Consider the following 16,431-nt stretch of genomic DNA (forward strand, 5'->3'; position numbering starts at 1 on the left):
AAAGAGAGAAGAGAGAGAAATAGAGAGAGAAAGTGTAAGTTGAGAAGAATGAAAGAAAATGAAAGTGTAGGGTTGGGACACTCTTTCCAGTCTTACCATTAAAGGATAATTATTAATATCAAGTAATTTTTAGTGTAAACTAAAATCAAAACAAAGTTACAATTTTTAGAGACCAATATAATTAGTTGTAATGGTAATTAAATTAGATACAATTTTAGAAATTAAAAAAAAAATGATTTCTAAATTAGTTTCTATTATTGTGAAATAGTTTATAAATTGATATTTAATTAGCTACTCAGGTTTTAACTACCAATTATTTAGATTCTAAATTTGGTAACAAAAATCTTAGTTGTTAATTAGATATCAATTTAACAATAATATAAACTAATTTAGAAATCAAAAATTTATTTAGTTCCTAAAATGGTCTCTAATTTAGTCACTATAGCAACTAATTATTTTTTATCTCTAAAATTGGTTTCTATTTCATGATTTTCTTGTAGTGAAGTGATGAACCATAAACTAAATTATTAAAACAAGCTAATTTAGTTTCTAAGTTATAGGCTGAAAAGATGAATAAGAAAAAATTATTAAGCAAAGATAATGAATTAGTTCAAATCTCCGAGAGGTCAAAACTTCTAAAACTAAAAGTCCAATAAGATAACATCCAAAACAGGTAAATACATAATGATGGTAATGATGTGCATCAATATCATAGAATTTTATTATTGCTATGCAAAGGAGAATTAATCTGATTAGATTATTGGAATTCAATTGTTCATCTTTATTATATTTACATAATAAAAACAAATTTTAAAGATAAAAAAATAGTTACTATATTGACTAAATTAAATATTATTATAATAACTAAATAAATTATTGATATATAAATTAAATTTTATTATTAATAAATAATTTATAAATTAGTATCTAATTAGTTATAAAAGTTTATCTAGATTTTAAATTAATATACTAAATATATTATAATTCATACATTTGAACAATTGTTTAATTGTGATTGAACAATAGCAAAGATATTTTATGCATATATTATTTTTTTAATTTTATCATAATTGTTAATATGAGCCAACATATATAGTTATTATCAATAATATTTTTTTAAAAAAAATTGACTAACAGTTTCAAAAAGTTTAATTGACATTCAACATATGAAGAGATAAAATTAAATATAAATTGATGAGAATTGATTGTGAACAGTTCTATTTAATGAATTATGAAGTTATTTAAGGAGCAGAGTCTAAGGTTTGAAAGGAAGGAAAGATGATGGCTAAGAGAAACATTTGTGAGAGTGCTTTGAAAGTGGCACTTGTGTGTGTCATTGCTTTAGGTTCTGCCCTTGCTGCAGAAAACTCCGTCTCCGAAGGGTTGCGGCCTCCTAACAACCGTGGTGTATTTTTCGGATCTTTTTCTTCCGGACCCCATCGTGGCCCTCCACATTACGAGCTTTCGCCACCACCACCTCCTCATCATGGTTTCAGTTCATCTGTCATCAAAACTTTGTCTTCAGGACCTTATCATGGTCCTCCTCGTTATGAGACTTCTCCACCGCCACCTCGCCGTTTGATGGGTTCATCTTATGGATCTTTGTCTTCAGGACCTTATCACGGTCCTCCACGCTATGAGACTTCTCCACCGCCACCTCGCCGTTTGAGTTCATCTGATGGATCTTTCTATTGAGGACCTTATCACGGTCCTCCACCCGCTGCATGAGCTCTTATATTTCTTATCTTTAAACTTATTGTGGTGCTGGGCTCCAAAACTATGCAATAAAAATACCCATTAAACCAAATTCATTATTTTTATTGTTATTTACTGTCAATTATTTGTTAAACTTTCTTACAAGATTGAAATCAAACACATATTCTCATTAGATAATATCCATGGCATTATATTAATTCACGTAAAGGTTTCTTTAGGACAGTAATACTTTTATAAAATTGTATAAAATTAATGGAATATTTCTCTGAATATTTAATAGAATAAAGCAAGTTATATATTCCATTAACGTTATTACAATTTATAGTATTTTTTTCCTATCGATACACAGACACTAATTCAATCATATTTGATCATTTTCAATCATATTTAAAGAAATAATTTTTCCATTCTTAATATTACATATGTTTGAATTGAATTGACAAATAATTAAGTAGTTCATCATAAATTATAAAAATTTATTCAATTTCTACTGTCGTCACGACTTTGACACGATATGGATATATTGTATGTATAATTTTTAAATTATAAAATATGAAGATACTTTAAGATAAAATTATTTTCATTGTAAATCTAACTTAAGTGATTCTTAATAATTTATAAGGTAAAGATTATTTTCATTTAAAAAATCAATTTATAAGATAAAAATTATTTTCACTTATAAAAAATAATTTATAAAATAAAGATTATTCTCACTTATAAAAATAAAGATTATTCTCATTTGTATACTAAAATCTAAATTATTATCATAAAATCAATACTGATATATTATAAATTAGATTGTAGTTATCTTTTGTTATAAACTGTACTTATGTTAAAATGAGATTCCAACAACATTTTTATCCATCATAAAAAATATAATGAGTTTTAAGAGACAAATGAATCAAAATTCTATTTCAAATACGGCAAAAAGAAATTAATAGATTAAATTAAATTGTAAAACGAAACATAGATTTTTAAATTATCCATCATGAAATATCATGAATTTTAAGAAACAAATGAATCAAAATTTTATTTCAAATACGTCAAAAAGAAATTAATAGATTAAAATAAATTGTAAAACGAAGCATATATTTTAAATTGGTTATATTTATAAAATTATATAATGATTGATACTTTAGTATATGTTAGAAAATCAAATTACAAAAATTGAATAACTTCAAACACAAAATACTACTACAAAATGGAAATAAGAAAAGAAAATAAGTGCATGAAATCACACATTTCAACTAAAACTAATTTATTTCACCTTCTTTTTCGCTTTCGAAAAGAAATCATTAACCACAAGTTCAATACTATAGTAAGTATACTTATTTTGATAAAACCTATTAAAAAACCAAAATCATAATGAGTCACAACCAACATTACTGAATTTAAATTGAATATCATGAATGTGTTAGTAATCACCATTTTAAAAAAGTAAAAAAAGAACAAAAAAATATATGCATTTGATTTCAATAACTGTATATTTATATGTTTTAAGTTTTAGATATTAAATTTTTCATCTTCAATGAAACAAACGTATTCATCCACAAATTTAAGAGTTAAAAATATAATTATGTACTTTTTTTATCTTCAGTGAAACAAATGTAACAACATAAAACTGAAGACATTCGCTAACATTGATCTGACACTTAAATATATGTTTTTAATTTGTTAGAGTGGTTTTAATTTGTTAGTGTTGTTAATATTTGGAAAGATAATTTAATTTGAATAGGACAAGATGTTCGAGTTCAAAGGACGGAAGAAGCGAAAAAAAGGTTTAAATTAATATTAATATTTTAAATTAATATTATCTCTTTTGAAGGGCTTACAAATTACTAAACTTTTGAAATTTTCCTTGTTGAACAATTGATGAATAAGCTAAAATGTAAACCTAAAAGTTTAGGAGACAAAATTCCGGATGTTACAAAGAGATCTATCCATTAATTTGTATTGTAAGAATATAAAGAGAGAATTATTCCAAAAACACTTTATTTCTTAATCTAATAATTTAGGACGAGTTAGATTAAGTAAAATAATTATAAACTAGGTAAATATAGAGAAGATTAATTGGCAGGCAAATGGTTATACCACATAATAATTTCTCCTCTTTAACAAAAACCTATGTCATTACCTTCAAATATAACCCACTTAACATATATGTAAAGTTGGGTGGAGCAAACACTTCAGACATTTGCTTATTCCCTGAATGTAAAATTGCATAATTCTGATTTATTAACTAAAAAATCAGAGAAAGAGTTGGTATATTGATTGAGTCAAGGAAAAGGTGCCCTCAACTTCATCCGAGTCTCCTCAATATCAATGGCAAATCCTTTGCCATGCTGCTTCCAATAGTCAGCCAAGGGGTTGATCATCTCTGGTTCAGGAATCTCCAACCTTGAGCTTTTCAGGCTCTCTGAGGAAATAATGTACTTGGCATCCCTCTCAACCACCAGTTCTGGCCTCACCACACCAGGACCCACTGCCTGTGGAGACATCATCAGTGCAGGTGCACCCATAGGAAGTCTATCCCCTGCATTTCTCATTTTCACCAACATCTCACAATCCATGCATATAATTAAAATATAAATTCAATTATTGAATATAAGAGTATAAATTTGTCTGTTCTCAAACAATCATCACTCTGTAACAAAAAAAACTCAAAACAGAATCAAATTATTTCTGTGTATGCATACCTCTGTCAGCCTGCCACGTACACCAGAATTTGCCGTAAGTTTTGGCAAGGTTTTCGAGCTCCGGCATCGCAATAACCTCTGGAACTCTGGGGTTCACCCAGAGACCCGATTTGATCTGCAACGTCCAAATCATCCTTCAGAAAATCTCAACTCCAAAGAAAAAACGCATGCAAGCAAAGCAGAAGCTCAGAATAAACCTCGTAAGCATGAGAATGCCAAAGTTTCTGTTCCTCCGGAGGCATAGTTTCAAAGATATCATCAGAAATAATATACTCCACACCTATCACACACACAACCAAAACATTAAAAAAACAGATATTGAGTTTTGTGAAAGTTGAAGCAAAAAGAGAGAGAAAAGAAGAAGACCGAGGAGACGAGCATCGGATTCATCAGAATCGTAGACGGCGCATTGAAGGAAGTTTTGGTGGAGTCTGGAGCAATAGTGGTGAGTCTGTATCTGGCGGGACATGTCATGGCTATAGATGGCGAAGGAACACGCGTGGTGACATATCTGCTTTATGGGTTCCAGTGACTGTATCATCATTGCACCCTTGTCGATCATATGCTGCCCCACCCCCATCGCCTTCCCCGGAGTTGGCTCTGGACCCTTCGCTGGCGTCGGTTCCGGTGACTTGTCGGAGGAGGCCATTAACTGTTGCAAGTTTAACCCAATCTATTATCTAAATCGTGTGGAATCTCTTCCCATCGTGACCTGTATATATAAGCCCGAGATGGAGAACGTGGATTGAGCCTTTGGTTCCACGTGGACATGCAGCGATGGCTACGTGGCTGAGTGTAGAGGTTTTGGTTCCACGTGGACATGCAGCTATGATTACGTGGCTGAGTTTGGAGAGACTCTGTTGCCTTATGGTAAGACTATGCAATAACTAGTTGGAGCTCTTAGGGTAGTAGAAGTCAACAAATCCATTTACTATCACAAAATATAGTATGACATTATAAAAAATAAAAGAACTCTATAATTCATTTAAATATATTAAAAATATAATAATATATATAAGTATTTTAAGTTAAAAAAATTAAAATATAGTCTACTGGTAAGGTTGGACGACTCAGTGAGTCGGTCAGCACTCGGCCCATGCCGTCACCCAAACGATAAAGAGGCGACCGCGTCGCACACGACCGACCGATCCATAACATTCAAGTCAAAGGTTGACTGGATTAGCGAGATTAATCCACGGTTAAAGGTGTTTTAACACAACCCTAAGAGCAAACCAACTCCCTTGACCTGATCCAACAGTAAAAACCCATTAAGGTAATATAAATAACACGTATTTCAAGGAGAAAGGTACGTCATAATATACTGTACTCTGACAACTGAGGGCCGATACCCCCACTAACTTGAGAGTGTTAGAGTGCCTTCTGCAGGTATCACCCTCGCCTGAGGAGCAGGACGACTGAGAGAAGAGAAGCACAACAGAGAGCGCGAACGTATTAAAGAATATCAAGAATGTTAAACCGACCAGAGTAGGAACAATTGTTCTATAGGTCCTAAATCCGTTCGAGAACATATACGTTATTAAGTAAGTAATTTTTGTTGGAGGAGAAAGTATCACTTTCCTCGCTATATATCATCCCGAAACTTGATTCACTACTGGTGCAATTTTTACAAATGGTCTGAATTCACAAACTCTCAGCTACTTTCTTCCTTTTAGTTTGATTTGATAGTAGGATATAGAAAAACCTCACGTATTACATAATCCAGCGCTCAAGTCTCTTCACTTCATCTGTTTGAGACTTTGGTAAAATAGGACAGTTCGAGGAGTTTGGAGGAATGTTGAGAAACAAGTAGCACTAAGGTGTCCACATCGATCGTAATTCTTCAAAGCATTTCACAACAATATTTATTCATAAATTTTATAACAGTTTCACACAATATTTTGCGTCTATATTTTATCTCGAAAGTATGCAAAGTATAGATAAAAGAGGGAATTTATTTGGGAACTAAAAGTGTAGAAGATATCACGTTATAAAGAAAATTGATCATTAAGGTTGATTAAAATTTGATGGCAAACTGAAATATACTGGAATTTTTATGAAGAGTTTTTCTACGGCAAAGGGAAATAATTTCATATCACACATTGATTATGAATATGAAGAAAAGAAACGAGTAGTTCTCTCTTTTATCAGAAAATCCGTATTACAGCTGTAGCCTCTTTTTTCTTCCCCATAGTTACTTTTTTTAATTGGCAGCAGGGACCGAAGGGCCTTGAGACCTGTACTTGTACCTCGTTGAAACTACCAAATAGATAAAGAAGTTGAGCAGGCTCACTATGGAAAGGAACAGGTAGAACAAATTTAGATGGTTTCTATTAATATTGTTCCCAGCTAACCAGCCTCCACTCCTAGTGATATGTTTGGTGGCTCCATTCACACTTTTTACCACTATGGTACTAGCAAAATAACCAAGTGCCATAGAGCTCCAAAGGAAGCAGGTTGATGTAGACTTAAGCCCTTTTGGTGCCTCTGAATAGAAAAACTGAAGCAGCCCCACATAAGTAAACATGTCAGCTATGCCAAATATAAAGTACTGAAAAGAGAGCCAAAAGGTGCTTATAGGCAATGGTGGCATAAGTATTGGCACAGCATCGAGCATGTTGTTGTCTCTGGCCACTCTTTTCCTTTTCACCTCCACAATTGAAGCCACAGCCATTGAAATGCAAGAGAGTACAAGACCAACTCCTATGCGCTGCAAGTGAGTAACCCCAGTAGGAATGCCAGTGACTTTGCGCATAACAGGCACAAAAATGCGGTCATAGATAGGAACAGTGATGATTAGAAAACAAATTGGTATGATTGGGAGGGATGCAGGTGGGATGTGAAAATGCTTGGTGAAAGTGTTGTCCATGGTGTAGCCTTGTTGGATTGAAAAGGTTTGGAGCTGAGCTAGACAAAGGGTCATTATAATGGTGCAGCAGAATATGGGGATCATGCTAAGAACAATTTTGGCATTTTCTACTTGGGTTACCCTACACAGTTTCCATGGGCTTGGTGGTTTCTCGGATTCCACATCATGCTTTACTTGGATGGCTGCTCTGTCTAAGAACCTATGAAAAGGGAACTTCAGCTTAGGACCAAATAAATTGAAATTGGAGAGATATTCCATAAAATTTTAGCAGATGTGCACTTTATGTGTACTAAAGATCAATGTAACACCTTTTAAACTAATCTATCACCTTTACTACTACTGAGTTATTATGAGTAATTGGTTATGACCAAGTGGCATGCAATTATGTTAGACACGAGTGGAATTGAACCTGAGAAAGTCTCTATGAGGTAGAAACTCTATTTCCACGGCAGCTTCCTTGTCCTGGTTAATCTCGTATAGTTCTGCTGGATCTTCAGGAAGAAGAAGATTTCTATTGAGGGTTGCTGCAACGTAGACCTGGAAAATGCATGAGCAGATATTAAAACAAACAGCTTGTTCAATGCAATACCTACACTTCAAATTTTTTAAATCATTTCAAATTCAATGCGTTTTTCTCTTATTTACCGACTGCAGGGGACTTCCTAAAAGCCCTTTAAAAAGAATACCTGACAATAGTGATAAAAATTGGATGGGAAACAGTCTCTTTAACAAGCACTATAGTCTATTTTATGAAAAAATGTGGTATGAAGCATGAATTATGTTATATACCTGTATGATCTCAACGAAATCATTTGTTCCTTGACCAACACGAAATCTGTATAGTGGCAAACCAGCTGCAAAGATAATGATACCCAAGAGTATGGCTATGGTGCCAATACCAAAGCCCCAATCCCAGCCCTTGTTGATTTGTATCCACACGATGAACGTTAAGCTGACTGCACCACCCATGCAAACAGCCAACAAGAGAGTGTTAAAGAAGGTGGACATTTTGCTTGCTTCTTCAGGATCCGTTTCATCAAACTGGTCTGCACCATGTGATGGCAGGGAAGCTTTCGCTCCTGCACTTCCAAAAGCCAACAGGTATAGGCCAATGTACAGAAGAGCTTCTTGGCCATCATTGGGTGTTTTGCAGTGAGCGGTTATATCATAAACGTTGCAAGAGGGTGGCTTAAGGCTGGAATAGTGTGCTTGCGCTGTAATCAGTGCAAGTCCCTACAACCTCACCGTAAATGCATATTAACAACAGTTATAGATTTCTTAGTTACAAACCTATCTACAACAGTAAAAATTAGATTTATATTTTCGTAAACGTTTGAGACAAGTGTATACCAATAAAATATTATGTTTGCATAAATAATTGTAGATAATTTTTTAAAATAATTATTTCAAAAAGCAACAAACAACTTATGCACGTTTGTGTTTGGTGAATGAGAAAGAAGTGTGGTTGTGAATAGAAGTAGGTAGATGTTGAATTGAAAATATATAATTAGGAGGGATTGGAGGTTATTACCAGAAACTCAACGACCCCAGAAATTAAAACAGTTCTGTATCTGCCAATCCATGTGTCAGCAAGGATTGCCACTGGAATAGCGAGTATGTAGCCAGTTCCCATGTAGTTGGTCAGCATGTTTGCTGCATCTGGTATACTATAATGCATTATCCCACTGAAGTAGGGCACCGAGTTCACTGCTAGTGCAAATGTTCCCAAATTCTCGAAACCAATCATAACTGCACCCAAATTCAAATCAATTCATGTCACTGCGCCTTTCTTAGCCACATCAAAAAAAGTCTGCAAAGAGATCATACCCCAAAATCCCGTAATCTATACAACAAAAAGTGACTTAAGTCATCATCATCAGAACGTTGTTATTACTTTTCTAGGAATCTAAAAGGGTACATGGATTAGTTTCCATGAATAAACTAATAACCCCTCAACTTCAAGAGTTTTGATATAGAAAGCATAAGTAAACATTTTTCTTGCTTGAGTGGTGTAATGACATAATCCACCTTAACTTTACTTCGGTTCATCTTTCTTGTCATGCACCAACAAAAAATGTACATAGAAAAAAAGCTACATAATCTATGCCTTACTGAGTTGTTAATACCACTTTTCATTACCTAATACGAGCACAGCAGCACTCATTCCCCCATATTCTAATTTAAGAGCCCTTCTTCCTTTCCAATCCTCTTTATTTTCATCAACCACATCAACAACTTCTAACTTTTCCTGCATGATCAAAAATGAAGAAAAAAAATGTAACGAAAGAGCCGAAATGGCAGTGGTACGAGAACAGAGAAAAAATAGATACCATGGTTATGCAGAGAACTTTTTAGTGACCGATTCCAAAGAAAGAGCAGAACTGGAGAAGAAGATACAATGGTAGTTGGGAAGATCAGTCTCCCTTTATATAAACACTCAATTCTATTAATACAAATAAAATAAAATAAAAGTTTCTTAGTGTATAAAAGATAAATGAAAAAAAGACAAGTGAATCCTACAATGCTCGACGCAAGATACTATAGAGAATGGATAACCAGTTCTCCAAATTTTCACATATTACTGTCTTCTTTTTAATAGTTTCAAAATTACACGGTTGTAATTCTTACTTTTCTTGGCATAATATTTATAATTTAAAATATAGTAAACAAATTAATACATAATACAAGTATTGTCACAAATTTAAATAGATTCGTGATATGATAACAAAAAGACAAATTAGTTTAAAGAGAATAATAGAGAATTGGATGACTGATAAACCGATTTACTTAGACAGAATTGGATGTATTTGATTGACAGCAAAATGCCTTGGAGACAACATTCACCGATTTTAGAAGCGGAAAATTCTAGGTTGTAGTGTAAGTAACTCTCAACAAATAATCAAAAGGGTCCTAGGTAGTTAAATCCAAAGAATACTCAATAATGTCTTATCAGTAGTAAATAATAATTATAACTCATAACTGGACACACTGGTTCACAATAAATGAGAGATTTTTTTTATTATTAAATAACTATATGATAACGGATCATACATAGGAAGTGTATTACATTATAATTATCAGATAATTTTGAGTGATAATATATGAATACAGTAACAGACATGGTCTACAACATAGTTTATAATGTTATGGCAATCTCTTTCAAATGGTTTCTAAAAATTTGTAATGCAAACAATCTGCAGTCTCTTTGGCATATAGTGTTATATACCCAGTTTCTAATATGTTCTTTTTTACTCCACAAGGTAAGACACGCCTCATACTACTTACACACCCATAATTCTTCCCGTGCACCCTTTTAACTTAATTGATCTATATTTTTTAAAATTTAATCAAGTTTTAAATGCCTCATAATTTTAAATATTGTTAATTAAACTTTTATTACAAATAATATTTTTATTAAATACTTAAACTATTTTTTATTTTTATCTTGACAGTTTAATTATATTGATAGTGATATAATGTAATTATTATTTTCATCTTTCAATTTTTAACTTATTAATAAATAAAAAATTCAATTTTAACTCATTAGTCAATTTATTTATCATGAGTTAAAAGAAATTAAAGAGAGAGAGAAAATAATAAACAAATAAGAAGATGTAAAATAACGATTACATTATCTAAGAAAAAAAAACATAAGATACAAGATAAAAATGTAATATATTTTAATAAAAAATTAATTGAAAGTATATAAATTTATGAGATACTTAAAATTTAATTAAATTTTTCTATTTATATAAAATTTTACTTTGTTAGATTTCTTCGTTTGAAACACAGCAACTTGAAGTATATTTTTATTTTTTTTTTGTAAAAATATATTTTTATCAATTTAAGATTAGATAATTTGTAAACTATATTCAGATAAACTAATTAAAAGGTTATCTCATCTATTTCAGATTATTGAATCTAAATATGAAACTAGAAGGAAATTCATTGACGAAAAGGGAGAAGATTACAGATCCTTAAACCCTTTAGTTGTAGTATGAAAAAAACAGGACAGGTATAGAGGAGTCCCAGTATATGAGTTGAAGTGTAAACTTATGGGCTAAGAACTGAGAATAGCAAAAATAAAAGAGCACCAATGAAATAGGACTATTTCTTCCTGCACCTCTATATCTTCTTCTGTCACCTCCATACATAACATGAAAATACATTTTTATCCTTTTAGTGTCACTTCCATAAAGTAGTTTTCAGATTATGTAATTTGGGAACTTATTGTAAAAGACTTCCGGATTACATAATCCAGAAGCTAAATAAAACTTCCAGATTATGTAATCTGAAATATTATAGAAGTGAATTTTCGGAAATTCAAAAATTTATGGAGGTAAGAGAAGAAGTTATGAAGGGGTAGGAAGAAACAGTCATGAAATAGTAGGGCTAGTAAAGTGAGTTTCGGTTCCTCGGCTTATGTTGCCATGTTCGTGTTTTTAATCTTTCAGCGGATTTTGTTCTTTCACTTAACCCGCCAGACTGTAGGTTAAAAAAAGTCGGTGCTCTTTTAAATTCAAAATTTAAATAAAGATAATTTAAGATATTAATTTTTTAGTAGTATAAAATAAATCATTAATATTTATAAATTAAATTCTAATTATTAATTTAGTAAAGTAATTTAATATATAAAAGTAGTAACTATTTATTTTATCCAATTAGAAACATTAACTAATCAATTAAAATTTTGAAAAACATTTATATAATTAAATTTACTTTAAATATATAAATAAAAAATAAATTTTAAAAATACAAAGCTTTTAAAAAATTGCCAGACAGCCCACCTTTTGATGAAATGGATCAAAATTTAGAATGAATTCGTTTTAGGGTGTTTCTTTATGCACCTTACATTTTTTTCTTCCACCCCTATATTCATGGACACTATTGAGAGCAAGTTGAGATTTCTTCCCTTTATTTATGATTTTGATGCGTTTTTAGTATACATTTCTGACGACAATTTGGTGGTAACTGGATATTTTTTAAGCGTGTTCATCGGAGAAGAAAAAGTAAGTCTCATGAAAAAATGTTATTATAAAATAAAAAACCTTAAAAGCGTGTGACTTTACTGAAAAAAAAAAGAGAATAAAAGAATATAAAACACGACGAAGTCATGCTTTTATGTCACAACTTTTTAACAAAGAAAAATTAAAAGAATTTTTTTCTGATAATTGTTGTTATTATTTTACAAAAGTATATCTATGTTTCCATCAATAAATAAAATATATGTATATATTTATATATGTCAAACCATGTAATGTAGTTTTAAGTTGGCTTATATAGCTTGAACATTTTGTTCAACGTTGAAAATTGTGAGGAAAAAATATGGATAAAATTTAATATTTCTTTAATATCTTTGAAAAGATAATTTTCTTGGTCTAAGTATTTATATGAATACCTAATTTTGTGTATACGAGAACATTACCTAAAATTCAGAGTAATAACACAAGTTTATTAAATATCTTGTTAACACTTTTTATTTTTATTTTCATCTTATAGCATCTATCACATTTTCATTTTTTTTTTAATTTAGAATTAAGAGTTAGATATTGATGAGTGAGTTTTTGTTGTTTAATTAAATAGCCAATGAAATGAATCCCTTGGAGGAGAAGGAGTCAGATGGGGTCCATCCTAATGACTTTAGGGTATCAGGGAATCTTAGTTCCCCTTTCCAAGACCCTAACCTATCTATAACTTTTTTTTTTTCAATATTTTTTATCCTTTCCATGCGTAATACATTAACATCTTTAAATTTATTTAATTACTTTTACCTGCAACACATATCCAATATTATGTCCTTTCAACAGATTTACTGAAGTTAACTGAAAGCGAAAATAAATTATCTTTAAATCTATTAATTTGATGAGAAATGTGTATAAATTAGTATTATTCAGATCTTTGATGATATATATTAACAAAATATAATTATGTCTTTTTATTTTTGAAAAGTTATTAAATTACAATCTAAATATGAAAAATATTAATATTAATATTTATATATATATATATATATATATTTAATATAATAACAAATTGAATAATCACATATAATATTAAAATTATCTAAATATATAATTTAACTATAAAAAATATTTAATTATATTATTAATAAAATTAAATAATAGGAACTAATAAAATAAATAATAAAATAAAAAATTAATTTTAATTTTAATTTTAAATTCTTTTAATTAACTAAATTTTACATAAAAATTACTCATATTTAATTTTTTTATACACAATAATATTTTACACTAATAAAAAAAAATTAAAATATTTTCTTAACCATCACATAACTTACGTACTTTAATAATTTTTTTCTCACGTATTCATAATAATATACTCAAATTCAAATTGACTCAACTTTCTTCTTAAATCCTCACGTTTTCACGTTTTCACTTTCTTACGATCTCAATTTTTCACTTTTCAATTTAAACAAAACATTAATTCATTATTATGGATTTATGTGAATTGAAAGAATAAAAAATTAATTAATTCATCTAATTTCTATTATCAAAATTGAAATCACCTGCACTATATTTAATTAATTTGATCGAATAAATTTTATTTTATTTTAAAAAATAACTTGTAAAATATATTTAAAAATATTAAATGTAAGGAATAAGTTTATGAAAATGTATTTAAAATAAAAGTATTATAAAAACTTTAATAAAAAAAAGTTATACTTCAGGATAAAAATATATTAAAACTAATACTGAAATTTAACTTCATCAGTTTCATAATGTTTTAAAATTGAAAAATATATATTCACAACATGTTCTTATATATAATCATGTTTCTTTTTCTAAAATTTCGATTTTTTTATTATAATAAAAATATCATTTTTTTACATCTTCAATTAGAGATTCTATAATATAGCAGATTTTCAATATATCATTGATATTTAAAATTTAGCCTACAAATTTAATCGTACCTTCCTAGAAAAAACCTCTAAGACCATAACTTTCTTTTTGGTGTCTTTAAATACAGAGACGTTTCACTTCTCATTCATCAACCACAATTTTACACTTTAGTACCCATTTTCCTCTGTTCTCTTCCATTCCCCTGTTTGTCACTCAGAAAGTGAAACTAAGCTCTTCTCATCTATGGCAACCAGAAAAGTCAAAGCCATAGGCATTGACTTGGGAACCACCTATAGCTGTGTTGCAGTGTGGCAACACAACCGCGTAGAGGTGATTCCCAACGACCAAGGCAACCGCACCACCCCTTCCTATGTTGCCTTCAACGACACTCAAAGGTTGTTGGGTGATGCTGCCATGAACCAGCGTTGCATGAATCCAGAAAACACCGTCTTCGATGCCAAACGGTTGATCGGTCGCAGATTCTCCGACCAGTCCGTCCAGCAAGATATGAAGCTCTGGCCCTTTCAGGTTGTCCCTGGGATCAGAGACAAACCCATGATAGCTGTCACATACAAGGACGAAGAGAAGCACCTTGCAGCGGAAGAGATATCTTCCATGGTGCTGTTTAAGATGAAGGAGGTTGCTGAAGCCCATCTGGGTCACGCGGTGAATGATGCGGTGATCACTGTCCCTGCTTACTTCAGTAACGCGCAGAGACAAGCCACTAAAGATGCTGGGAAAATCGCCGGTTTGAACGTGTTGAGGATCATCAACGAGCCAACCGCAGCAGCCATTGCTTACGGGTTAGACAAGAAAGGATGGAGAGAGGGTGAGCAGAACGTGCTTGTGTTTGATCTCGGTGGTGGTACTTTTGACGTTTCATTGGTGACAATTGATGAAGGGATGTTTAAGGTTAAGGCCACCGTGGGAGATACTCATTTGGGTGGTGTGGATTTTGATAACAAATTGGTGAACTATGTTGTGAGCATCTTCAAGAGAAGGTACAAGAAGGATATTGCCGAAAACCCCAAATCTCTTGGAAGGTTGAGGTTAGCGTGTGAGAAAGCCAAGAGGATACTCTCTTCGAGCTCTCAAACAACGATAGAGCTTGATTCCTTATGTGGAGGGATTGATCTGCATGCAATTGTTACAAGGGCGTTGTTCGAGGAATTGAACAAGGAGTTGTTTATGAAGTGTATGGAGACAGTGGAGAAGTGCCTTGTTGAGGCAAGGGTTGAGAAAAGCCAAGTCCATGAATTTGTTCTTGTGGGTGGGTCTACTAGAATTCCTAAAGTACAACAACTTCTGAAGGACATGTTCAGCGTAAATGGCAAAACTAAAGAGCTTTGCAAAAGCATTAACCCTGATGAGGCTGTGGCGTACGGTGCGGCTGTTCAGGCCGCGATTTTGGGAGGCGAAGGGGACAAAAAGGTTGAGGACATGTTGTTGCTGGATGTGATGCCTCTTAGTCTTGGAATTGAAACCAACGGTGGTGACATGTCAGTGCTGATTCCCAAGAACACTATGATCCCCACCAAGAGGGAGGACGTTTTCTCCACTTGTTCTGATAATCAAACGAGCGTTTTGATCAAGGTTTACGAGGGGGAGGAAGCTAAGACAGAGGATAACTTCCTTCTTGGGAAGTTTGAGCTATCTGGGTTCGCTTCATCGCCAAAGGGGGGTCAACAGATAAATGTTGGGTTTGATGTGGATGTTGATGGCATTGTGGAGGTCAGTGCTAAGGATAGGAGCACGGGGTTGAAGAAAAAGATCACGATCAGCAACAAGCATGGGAGGTTGAGTTCCGAAGAGATGAGGAGGATGGTGAGAGATGCAGCGAGGTATAAAGCAGATGATGAGGAAGCAAAGAAGAAAGTGAGGGCCAAGAACTTGCTTGAGAATTATGCTTTTGAAATGAGGGATAGAGTGAAGAATCTGGAGAAGGTGGTGGAGGCGACCATAGAATGGCTTGACAGTAACCAATTGGCTGAAACTGATGAGTTTGAGTTCAAGATGCAGGAGTTGGAAGAAAGGGTTCTGAAGTTTATGTGATGGTAGTAGTTCTTTCTTGGTGGAACAAGTTTACTATTGATTGAGTCCGAAGCAATGTAAAATAGTTCCAGCTTTGTTACTCAATCTAGCAGTTTGTGTCTTAACATCTAGTTTATGCTTTATGTCTAAAATGTGAAAGTAGTTCTTCAAGTTGTATGGGTGAAATGAAAGGAATGTTATGTTTGTTAATTATTCACCTTTTGTGATGGTGCTTATGGAATGGACTGTTCATAATTCGTAA

At 32.0% G+C, this 16,431-nt stretch overlaps 3 protein-coding genes across 4 annotated transcripts; 1 reads left to right on the plus strand and 2 right to left on the minus strand.

Annotated features, from left to right (window-relative positions):
* Positions 1 to 3,786: 3,786 nt before the first annotated feature.
* LOC137832436 (oil body-associated protein 2C-like) lies at positions 3,787 to 5,123 on the minus strand. Its single transcript, XM_068640600.1, has 4 exons — positions 4,779 to 5,123; positions 4,610 to 4,692; positions 4,413 to 4,527; positions 3,787 to 4,249 (listed from the first exon to the last, which is right to left on the minus strand). The coding sequence occupies exons 1-4, from the start codon at positions 5,059 to 5,061 to the stop codon at positions 3,993 to 3,995; spliced, it is 738 nt and encodes a 245-aa protein (XP_068496701.1). The 5' UTR covers positions 5,062 to 5,123; the 3' UTR covers positions 3,787 to 3,992.
* Positions 5,124 to 6,403: 1,280 nt separating this feature from the next.
* On the minus strand, positions 6,404 to 9,702 carry LOC137833169 (protein NRT1/ PTR FAMILY 4.6-like). Of its 2 annotated transcripts, XM_068641528.1 has the most exons (6): positions 9,609 to 9,702; positions 9,418 to 9,526; positions 8,810 to 9,027; positions 8,068 to 8,511; positions 7,688 to 7,815; positions 6,405 to 7,477 (listed from the first exon to the last, which is right to left on the minus strand). In XM_068641528.1, the coding sequence occupies exons 1-6, from the start codon at positions 9,609 to 9,611 to the stop codon at positions 6,613 to 6,615; spliced, it is 1,767 nt and encodes a 588-aa protein (XP_068497629.1). In that variant the 5' UTR covers positions 9,612 to 9,702; the 3' UTR covers positions 6,405 to 6,612. The 2 variants fall into 2 exon arrangements, with proteins under 2 accessions (XP_068497628.1, XP_068497629.1); XM_068641527.1 differs by lacking the exon at positions 9,609 to 9,702 and having other exon boundaries at positions 6,404 to 7,477; positions 9,418 to 9,532.
* Positions 9,703 to 14,229: 4,527 nt separating this feature from the next.
* LOC137832437 (heat shock 70 kDa protein-like) lies at positions 14,230 to 16,431 on the plus strand. Its single transcript, XM_068640601.1, has one exon. It carries the CDS (start codon positions 14,382 to 14,384, stop codon positions 16,188 to 16,190), a length of 1,809 nt encoding a protein of 602 aa, XP_068496702.1. The 5' UTR covers positions 14,230 to 14,381; the 3' UTR covers positions 16,191 to 16,431.

The sequence above is a fragment of the Phaseolus vulgaris genome, chromosome 6, assembly GCF_000499845.2.
Source record: "Phaseolus vulgaris cultivar G19833 chromosome 6, P. vulgaris v2.0, whole genome shotgun sequence".
Lineage (NCBI taxonomy): Eukaryota > Viridiplantae > Streptophyta > Magnoliopsida > Fabales > Fabaceae > Phaseolus > Phaseolus vulgaris.